Source organism: Ricinus communis, chromosome 8 (genome assembly GCF_019578655.1).
Source record: "Ricinus communis isolate WT05 ecotype wild-type chromosome 8, ASM1957865v1, whole genome shotgun sequence".
Classification (NCBI taxonomy): domain Eukaryota; kingdom Viridiplantae; phylum Streptophyta; class Magnoliopsida; order Malpighiales; family Euphorbiaceae; genus Ricinus; species Ricinus communis.
In genome coordinates, this window is record NC_063263.1 from 18,887,415 (window position 1) to 18,897,970 (window position 10,556).

The 10,556-nt window shown below is 32.1% G+C and overlaps 2 protein-coding genes across 3 annotated transcripts; both read left to right on the forward strand.

Moving 5' to 3' along the window:
- The first annotated feature begins 933 nt into the window (after positions 1-933).
- On the forward strand, positions 934-5,638 carry LOC8261819 (protein TRIGALACTOSYLDIACYLGLYCEROL 2, chloroplastic). Of its 2 annotated transcripts, XR_007217037.1 has the most exons (8): positions 934-1,108; positions 1,227-1,257; positions 1,704-2,384; positions 2,499-2,828; positions 3,532-3,647; positions 4,263-4,360; positions 4,907-4,997; positions 5,107-5,638. XR_007217037.1 is itself a non-coding variant. In XM_015728420.3 (7 exons), exons 3-7 carry the CDS (start codon positions 1,854-1,856, stop codon positions 5,197-5,199), a joined length of 1,161 nt encoding a protein of 386 aa, XP_015583906.2. In that variant the 5' UTR covers positions 941-1,108; positions 1,227-1,257; positions 1,704-1,853; the 3' UTR covers positions 5,200-5,638. The 2 variants fall into 2 exon arrangements, 1 of the variants encoding a protein (XP_015583906.2); XM_015728420.3 differs by lacking the exon at positions 4,263-4,360 and having other exon boundaries at positions 941-1,108.
- Positions 5,639-7,817: 2,179 nt separating this feature from the next.
- Positions 7,818-9,144, forward strand: LOC8261820 (2-keto-3-deoxy-L-rhamnonate aldolase). Its single transcript, XM_002534250.4, has one exon. It carries the CDS (start codon positions 7,954-7,956, stop codon positions 9,022-9,024), a length of 1,071 nt encoding a protein of 356 aa, XP_002534296.2. The 5' UTR covers positions 7,818-7,953; the 3' UTR covers positions 9,025-9,144.
- Positions 9,145-10,556: the final 1,412 nt, after the last annotated feature.

Here is a 10,556-nt window from a genome sequence, read left to right on the forward strand (position 1 = left end):
ACTAATAAATTAATTTCATAATTACATAATAGTTTTAATTCTAGAAAACAATATCTTAAATTATTTTTTAATATTATATATTTAATAATAAATTAATATTTTAATTATACAATAAGTTTTTAATTATAAAAATAGTAATATCGATTATATTAATTTATTAATTTATATAATAAAAAATTAATTAATGAATTATTTTATTGTTATTTTATTAATAAACTTAAATTTTAAAATCCATATATATATTAAATTTTGATATTTAATTTTTTATATAAATATGCTTAATTTTTAACACATAATATTTTATTTTAATATGTATATTTACTTTTAATATATGGAATTCAAATTTATGTATTATAAATTTTAAATTAATTTATTAATTCATAAATTATATTTCTAATTAAGTATTCAGTATAATTCTACGAAATAATACATTAATTATATTTTAATAGATTAATGATCGTTCTATTCTAAGAATAATATATTAATTATATTTTAATATTTATTTATAAATTAATAATAATTCTAAAATTTTGAAAATAATATTTTAAATTATATTTTTAAATTTAAATTTAATAATAAATTAATATTTTAGTTATATAATAAATTTTTAATCTTAAAAATAGTAATATCAGTATTGTTGATATATTAACTTATGTAATATAAAATTAATTGATAATAATTTTTAAAATAATTTTCATATTATTGTATTGATAAAAAAACCTTAAAAAATTTAAACATTAAAAAAAAATTACTATTATTTTTAAAATTATATAAATTAATATTAAATAATAATTATTTTTATTAAATTATATTTATTAATTTAATTTTATAATTAAAATAATAATAATAATTATAGTATAAATGATTACTTATATTATAAATGTTTAAAAGTAGAGAAAAAAGAGAAAGAAAGAAAAAAGAGTACAGGGTAAAATTTCCTTGCAACTCCTCTCGGCTGGTTTTGTCTTTCCTTTTCCTTTTTTTTTTTAAGAGAAATTAATTAATTAAATATCCAATTGTCTCTTTGGAGAGTTGGGTTGGTCACAGTTAGTAGCGGCGTGCTCTCCTTGTTGCAGTTGGAACAATCTCCCCTGAGCTCCCCAGTAGAGTATATACTACTATTCTCTTCTTTCTCTGTTTTCTAACAGTTCTATCAAAACGACACCGAGCTCGAATTTTGTTTTAATTTATTATTCAACTTTTAACAGTTTTCTTTTCAATTTCAGTTGGCGGCTCAGAATTGGTGTTGTCAAAGAGGTACAACCCTAATTTGAGTGTCATCATTTCAATTTTAGATGATGGATTTTCTATCAATTAGAGAACACTGTGCACTGCTGCTACTTTGTGCTTGTTACTTAACCCTATGTGGAATTGGGGAAATTGATTCGAGCATCGTCGCTTTTCATTCTCTGATTACCTTTTCTTTATTTTATTCTTGTTTGGTTAGTCTCAAAATGCAGGAATCCAATTCAATTTGAATTCTGTTTAGTCTTTTTTTTTTAAAAAAAAATATTTGAAAAATTGATAGTTGCTAGAATTCAATTCCTTCAACTTAAAAAAGAATGAGCATATTTTCAAAGAAATGAAACCATTTCAAAATTAACCTGATTGCGTAATTCAATTCAATTCAATTAGATAGTAAAATATTTTTTTGATTTAATATTTGTTTTTTGTGTTCCTTTTCTTTTTCCCCTCATTTTCAGGGTTTTAGTTCAGGATATCATCAATTGAAGTTATGGTGTCTTTGATTGCTAGAGGAAAATTTGAAACCTAGTTTTAGTTTAATCTTGAAGTTGGCATAAAAGTCAAATCCTTAGTGATTATTGCATCGAGACATTACTGCCTGAAACAAGATGGTTGGGAATTCATTGGCATGCCCTTCTGTGCTATCTTCATCATTGATTATTAAGCCTCATTGTTCTTCTTCGAATTTCATGCCATATCTTCCATCAAGACCACAGAAGCAACTCGCAAGGATAAGAGCTTCTTCAGCGGATGCTGAACATAACCAAGCATCAGCTTCTTCTTCTTCTTCTTCTTCTTCTAATGAAAAAAAGAATCCACTTGCAGTTGTTTTGGAGGTTCCTCAAAATTTATGGCGGCAAACATTAAGGCCATTAAGTGATTTTGGGTTCGGACGGAGGAGCGTATGGGAAGGTGGGGTGGGGTTGTTTCTTGTGTCTGGTGCAGTTCTTCTTGCACTTAGTTTGGCTTGGTTGAGAGGGTTTCAATTGCGTTCTAAATTCAGAAAGTATACAGCTGTACTCGAGTTTGCTCAAGCCTGTGGTATATGCACTGGTACCCCTGTTAGGATTAGAGGTGTAACTGTTGGTAATGTCATCCAAGTTAATCCTTCCTTGAAAAGTATTGAAGCAGTCGTTGAGGTGTGTTGGTTGAGTAATTTTGTGCAACTTCCATGCTGATGTAAAGTTATATATATATATTTTATATGGTTTATACAATTTATGCTTTAAATTTGTTGCTTTGAATTTTTTTAGGTTGAAGATGATAAAATAATCATTCCTAGGAATTCACTAATTGAGGTGAATCAGTCAGGTCTCCTTATGGAAACACTGATTGATATCACACCTAAGGATCCAATTCCATCACCTTCTGTAGGACCTCTTGATGCTGAATGTGTTAAGGAAGGTCTAATTGTATGTGATAGGCAAAAGATAAAGGGACAACAAGGGGTAAGTGTAGATGCATTGGTTGGGATATTCACCCGTCTTGGACGTGAAATGGAGGAAATTGGTGTTTCTAAAACTTATAAATTGGCTGAGCGTGTTGCTGCTGTTATTGAAGAGGCAAAGCCACTGCTTACAAAGGTGCGATCTACCCTTCTTATGTTTTGTGTTCATGTCAACTGATAATAGCTCATCTTGACTTTATTGAGGTCATTGCTAAAGTAATGGCTTCATTAGGAAACAAGTAAGTAGTTCTGTTGCATTGGAGAATTTTTATTTTTGTCTACCAAAATTTGTTGCCAACAGCCAATGCATTTGACTAATTTGTTGGAGCATCCAGTTAGTAGGAAATGCAGGCAATTTCTCGAATTGCTTAATATAATAAGGTAGGGCTTTAAGCAGTTTGTTCGTATAAGCACGAGTAATTATAGTCACTTAGATGTTCAGAAACCTACTTGCTGGCGTGGTTGCTTTTGTCAAGTGTAATTTAAATTTACCTTTCAGTTTCTGTAGCAACATCAATTAGCATTTTCCTTGAGTGCATTAAATTATTGCACGTAAGACCAACGTTTGTGATGAAAATTTAAAGGTGAACATTGTATTCTGCTTCTTTTCCAGTAAAATTGTAGCAGTGTTGATTAGTAGCATGCATTGTGATTCATGATAAGTTGGCATTCTTGTTATTGGTGGGGGTAATTTGGAGGAGTTGATGCTCTTGGATTTCCAAGGATGTATTATCTGCATGTGCCAAACTTATGTGATCAGCACGATTTACTCTCTTTTTATTCCATAAGAAATAATGTATACTCATGCAAGCTTTGGTTTTGATGTAGTGATATCTCAGATCCATGGCATGGCTGAAGATGTTCAACCTTTGCTTGCCGAGGTTCGTGATAGTGGTCTCCTTAAGGAAGTTGAGAGTTTGACCAGAAGCCTAACGCAAGCCTCAGAAGATTTAAGGTGAACTAACCCACCTCCTTAAGTTACCAGTTGGATCCTTCCGCCTTTTCAAAACACATCATCTGCATGACCTAGGAAACTTATCTATTATTAGTAATATGTCAAAATGAGATGAGTCAGCTTTGCACGGCTAGTTTAAAGGTTTATGCTGGCAAATCGAGCCTTTTAACTTTGAGGCTGACCACCTGGTTAAGCAGTGCACATTGAACAGACAATAGTTGCTAGATGCTTGGAGATCAGAAAGGCCATCAGCCAGTCTTCTTGTGAATTATATATAATGCAACCCTATTTGAGTAATTTCTTGGTGTCGTTCAACTTCTTAGCCTCGGGTTTAAACTAGTCCTTTCATCATTCAATAACCATAAATAAGTCCATTTTGAATTTTACTCTGCCCACATATTAACCTCAATAGTTGATTCTCATTGTAAGCTTGCCAGTAAATTTTGTGTACTGGCTTAGTAGCTTAAGGTCAATTATTTTTTTGAATACGTACACAGTAACTCTAGCTTTATTTTATAAAGCATTGTTGACGCTGATACGATATGATTAATTTTAAAATGTTTTATCAACATGTTTAGCCTGTAAAATGGAATGATCCAGAACTGGCTTTTGCAGTTTTAGATGGAATATTAATTTCGCTTTAGCAATTTGTAACTTAAACAACAATGAAGTCAATATTGGATTTCTTTGGGACTTTCAGAAACCACATGAGAGTACGTGTTACCTTTTCTCGAAGGATACTCAATACAATATTTAAAACCCTTATCTTTCATCTGTGTTTGATATTTGTAAATGTTGTTCTTCTCTTTTTCTGAAGTTCTTCTGTCAAGAAAGTTAACTATGTGTTCTGTTGACTACGTTTTAGACTAGCAGCATGAGACCATCTGTCTGAGTGGAATCTTTTATTGCTTGATAACTTCTCACTGATATTCCATGTGCAAAATGATTTTTCACCTGGGTAGTTTTTATAGAAAGCCAACTGCACCTGTAACAATATGCACTGGAATGCTGATTACTTAATTAAGGAGGCCTTGAGTAGAATTTTTAAAGGCATGTAGAGGTATACTGATCTGACTATGATGGGTTGTTAAGTGATTAATGGTTTGTTGCTGAAACATTATCTTTCTCATTTAATTAATACCAAAGGAATGGTGTGTGGATTGAAATAAACAAAAAGAACTTTCTTTAGGAAAAACAAGGCAGGCCAACTCTATTTCTCATTATTAAACTCACAATAGTTGGATTTCTATTTTCTGCAGAAGAGCACATACTTCTATTATGACCCCCGAGAACACTGAGTTGATTCAGAAGTCCATTTACAGTCTGATATTCACTTTGAAAAACATAGAGGTGAGATCCTGATCCAAAACTGTCTACAGGTTCTGTCGGTACTATATGCTTAAATGTTTTTGGTTATTAAGTTAGTTCTTATATTGTTTTCTTCTTCAACCAAAATTAGAATATAAGCTCTGATATTCTGGGATTCACGGGTGATGAAACTACAAGAAGGAACTTGAAAGCACTCATCAAGTCTCTCAGTAGGATGTTATGAAGGCAAGTGAATGATTCTCATCACTATCACAGAGAGGACAAGTCCATTTTCCAAGTCTTCTTCTTTTGGCTGCATTGCCATAGAGGGGTTCATGTTAAGAGGTACTCAGGTACTCGTTGCATTCTTTCTAATCAACTTCCGTTGGATGTTTCCTTAACCTTGTCAGGAGTGAAGGGTAGAAGCTTTTCATTGAAGCTCTTTTGTTATAGGAAACATGTGATTAGCTTTTTGAATTCCTGAAAAAGCTCCAATTTTTTTTTTTTCAATGGGATATATTTTTCCCAGCTAAAAGCTCCATCATGAAGAAAATAGAATACATCATCAAAACTTGCTGGTTGTTAAATTCTTTTTGTTGGCATGTCATCATCTTTCTTTCCGAAAAACTTCCAGAATCTTATCGAAAGAATCGAAAAAACTTCCATTGGGAGTTTTCTTAGAATTAATTTGCCAGCAGAATTATGTTAAGAAGGGAATTTTGTTTCTTTGGATTTCCAAATCTGTGTCAACATTTGCCTCAGAGCCTGCCAAGGGCTTTGTCAAATGCTCGTTAATGGAAAAACAGTTTAGCCTGTAAATTTACTCTGCTAAACGTTTCTTTCTTTTTCATTTCTAAATCATCAAGCGTTCGTAAAAGTTGAAGAGTGAAAGTTTTAGATATGCTTATATTTGCCCAAATGTTCGAGAAACCTCTTATTCATAGATTTCCAACCATATATAGAATATGGATTAAATTCTGCTATTCCTATTTTGCTTTTGTGATGTGATGTGTCTGAAAATTTTCCATTACAAGAGAATGTCTACATCATGCATTTGGCTGGTGAAATGTATTACAGTTCTCAAGCTAGAGAGACTATTATATCATGCAGTTGTCGTACTTGATGCATACATTTCAGAATATACTTTTTGTGATAAAGTGGTGAGCCTCCACTAGATGAATTGGCAGCCACATATGTCTATACTTCTTAGTTCATAGCTCTGAGTTTTTTTTTTTTTTTTCCTCTTCTTTTTCTTTAGCAACCCCTTCATGAATCCGTAGAGTTCAACTGGGTCAGCCTTCAACTCGGTTTTATTTGAATTTGGTTTGACATGTGCCTCGGTTTTTATGCATTATATCAAAAATCTGCTCATTAGTAAAGTTTGGGCTCAACCATACTAAAGTAGTTTTGGCTCAGCATTCAGCAACACCAATTCCCAGTTTTAAGTAAAAACATCTATTTATTATATGCCTTTGAATAAATGCCTAATTATAATTGGAAAAGAATAAATATAAGCTTAGCGTTGATAATGACCCATTAATGAAACTAAAGAAAAAATTCTAATATTTTATAATTTTTCTATAAGTTTATTTTAAGTCTAATTATTCACTGATTTTGTAAAATATATAATAATATGAGTTTCTACTAGATATTAAAGAAAAATATTCATAAAATAATTAAATATGTTTAGTGAACATTATGTTATATATTAATTTATTAAATATTTTCATATTATAATTTTTATAATATTAATTTATGTATATAATACCCGTGATGAATTATTGAAAAAAATGTGGAACTTTTGCACTTTTTAATCTTTCTAGCTATTTGTTTCACACTAACCCTTTTTCTTTCAAGAAAAACTTTTCGGCGGCCGAGAAAGTGATTCTTATTGTGGTTGTTGTCTGTGTGGCGCTGTATATATTTATTTTTGTCATAATTTATAACTTTATATTTTCTTTATTTAAAGAAAAAAATATATTTAAAGTTTGTCAAACAATGAAATTATAAAAATACTTATTTTCCAAAAAAGAATTGTCTGGTCAATTCTCTTTTCTGACTGATCAACTAAAATTTTGACCTGTGTTAAACTTTAAAAATGACAAAACTAGCTCGAGCCAAAACAGGGAAGCAATGGATGTGATTACTTATGGAAAATTAGGTTAGTTTTTAAAAAAATTAAATAAATATAGAATTTTATGTTTATTTATGTTATTTTTAAAGTAAAAATATAAAAAAAGTTTATATTTTAAAACTGAATTTTTAAAAATAGATTTTAATATTTTTTACAATAAATCACTTATTTTTAAATGAAATTAAATAATCTTTATTTTATTTATTTCAGATTCATTTTTTAAAATTTGAGAGAATAATCAAACGGAAAATAAATAATTTCTATATTAATAGCAAGAATATGTTTCATAAAAAAAAAAATAGAAAATAAAAAGAAAAAAGTTAACATGGCCCATAGGTATGGGAGGAACACTATGATTGATTAACCTCTTGCATTGCATCCAAAAGGAAAGCCTATAAAATTTGATATTGAGAAGCAAAAGAAGTATTGATAACCAGTAAAAACAATAATAGCATCTTCTGTTTTGCTTTGGGATTTATATATATAAATAATCCACATATGCTTTCAGGATTAAAATTGTATAAAATTGCATTATACTAATCACCTTATATGATAAAACAGCCATTTTAAAAATACATTTATTCAATCTTTAATTAGTAAAATTTTAAAAAGAAAAAAAGCCCTAAAAGTTTACAGGTTTAATCTCACCCTAAATTTATATTTTGTTCTGAATTAAATCTCAATTAATTTTAGATTCCTGTGTTTATAATATCAGAATTAAAAGATAATAGTATCCATAACTTGAAAACACTTCAAATAAAATAAAATAACAAAAACAAACAGATGCTGTTACTGCCTTTCCAAAAATAAGATACAACTTCCCTTCTTCTCGAATCTCAAAAATCCCACCACCAACTCATCACCATGCCCGCTCTCACCGCCGCCGCCACTTTCTTTTCCCTCTCTTCAAATCATCAAAATCCTAATAAGCCCCAGTGCTCTTCACTTCCTAACCTACCCTTCAATTTCAAAACCCTAAACCCTAACACCATCATCACCACCACCACATTCAAAACCCTAACTCCACTCAAATCCTCGACCTCCTCTGATGTTGACCCTACCTCCTCATCCACCACTCCCATTTCGGCCGCCTCCTCTTTCTCTCTCAAATCTCGTCTCCGTAACGGCGAAACTCTGTACGGCATATTCCTCCTCAGCTTCTCCCCAACTCTAGCCGAAATCTCCGGCCTCGCCGGCTACGATTTCGCGGTTGTGGACATGGAACACGGTCCCGGCGGCATCACCGAAGCTCTTAACTGTCTCCGCGCGCTCGCCTCCACTCAAACGCCGGCGATCATTAGACTGCCGGAAACCTGCCCTACGTGGGCGAAAAAAGCGCTAGATCTCGGTCCGCAGGGGATAATGTTTCCGATGGTTGAGAGTCCCAAAATGGCTAAAAAGGCGGTGTCGTATTGCCGGTTTCCACCGGAGGGAATACGCGGATCGGCGCATACGGTGGTGAGAGCGTCGAGTTATGGGATAGATGAAGGGTATTTAAGTAATTACGGAGACGAGTTGTTGATAATGTGCCAAGTAGAGAGCGAAGAAGGCGTTAAAAAAGCAGATGAAATTGCAGCCGTCGATGGGGTGGACTGTATACAAATGGGACCGTTAGATTTAAGTGCTAGTATGGGGTATTTGTGGGACCCAGGGCATAAGAAAGTTAGAGAGATGATGAGAGCTGCTGAGAAGGCTGTTTTAGGATCTAAGAAAGGTGGCGGTGGGGCCTACTTGGCTGGGTTCTCTATGCCACATGATGGACCCATTGATTTGAAATCAAGAGGATATAATATGGTAGCAGGAACCGTCGATGTTGGGCTGTTTAGAAGTGCTGCCGTTGATGATGTTAAGAAGTTTAAGATGAGTTTAGTTCAAGGGTCTGACGATGAGGAGGAGCATGATAAGGATGCTGATGAGAAGTACTGGAGCGAGTAAATGAATTCTTTTCTTCTTTCCTTTTTTTTTTTTTTTCATTTTCGGGTTAAATGAGTAAAATAATGGTGTGAGCTTTGTTTGTTTGGACTCTTAATGCAGAAATGAGAAAACTTTGTTTTACTTGGGCTTGTTTGGATTTAAAATGTTCAGACCAAAAATTGATTTCTTTGGTATATTTTGAAGACCAAAGAATTGCAGCGTTGATATAACAGTTATGTTGCAACAGAAAAGGAGAGAGCTGCTATCTAGAATTTGAAACTTGAAACAACATAGATATATATATATAAATATATTTGAACTAAAATTGTTACCACTAAGAAGGAGAGTGTACTGAACCGTAGACGGTGCTCCTGTTGGACCCAACTGTCTGTGAGAGAGTGAAGGTAGAGATTTGGTGAGAGCATCGAAAGGATTGACAAACTCTGACAAAGCGAAATTCAAAAAGTAAATAAATAAATAGCCTTTCTCGAGAAAAGCTATGTCAAACTGTAATATCTGGGATCAGAATACCTGAAGAAAAGGATGATCTAAGAGTGAGAGTGAAATGATTTCTCTTTCGATGCACTCTCGGTGAGCAATCACAATGAATGTGAAGAAATCTCAGTTCCGCAGTTTCTTCATGTTTTCTTATTACCGGATACTTCTAAGCTGAGAATATATTTGATGATTCAGATCTTGTTACGGTTTAGCATCATACATTTTTCCATTGCCTTCATAGCATACAGTTGCCCTGTACCTTTCAGTTCTACCAAACAAGCACTGCAACAGATAGAAGAATACTTCAATTGTGAAATCTATAGAACGAGATCTAAATCTTTAGATACTATTAGGAAGTGACCGCTAAGCATCAAACAAATTAGCCATGCACTAAACGCACTCGAGAGAATGGCAGAACGAGTAGATGAAACGGTGAAGCCACATGAGTAGTGGTTAGAGAAAAAAGAAAAAATACATCAGATGAGTTTTTCTTTGGCTTTCTGCTGTCAGCCTGCACTATAGCAACCAGCCACAACCAGTTCTGGATTAAGGTTTAGTCCAGTTGCCGAGTTCTATCTGCTGTCACAGAAATTTTGCGGAAGCTTTTACCGAGCGACCACCGACTTAGGTTCGGATCTCCGGAGGGACCTTTTTCTTAAGGCATTTGGTATGACCTTTTTTTCTACCTATTCAAATTAGCCGACATTTTACTTTTATAAAAAAAATTAAAAATATGTTTACTTGCCATTGTATAAAAAAATATTTTTTTTTATTTAGATAATATTTTAAGTATAGAATATAAATTTGAAATAAATGAAACGAAATTTTTTTATTTTCATTTAAAAACAAGTGATTTTTTTAAATAAAATAAAACAAAAAAATACTAAACTTGTATTTAAAATTTTTTTAAGTTTAGTTATAATTTAAAAGGATAAAAAGAATATCTATTTTTCTTTTAAAAAAATAACACAAATAATCACCATGTTTTATTTTCTATTTTTATTTAAAAGTTCTTTGAAAAATTGACATAATTTTTTATAAGTAAATACGTCTAT

What these genes read in the sequence shown, in the direction of transcription:
- LOC8261819 (XM_015728420.3), top strand. Translation starts at nt 1,854, where the DNA reads ATGGTTGGGAATTCATTGGCATGCCCTTCTGTGCTATCTTCATCATTG. An exon ending in GTATTGAAGCAGTCGTTGAG is followed by an intron (nt 2,385 to 2,498) that starts GTGTGTTGGTTG and finishes GAATTTTTTTAG; the next exon opens with GTTGAAGATGATAAAATAAT. An exon ending in CAAGCCTCAGAAGATTTAAG is followed by an intron (nt 3,648 to 4,906) that starts GTGAACTAACCC and finishes TATTTTCTGCAG; the next exon opens with AAGAGCACATACTTCTATTA.
- LOC8261820 (XM_002534250.4), top strand. Translation starts at nt 7,954, where the DNA reads ATGCCCGCTCTCACCGCCGCCGCCACTTTCTTTTCCCTCTCTTCAAAT.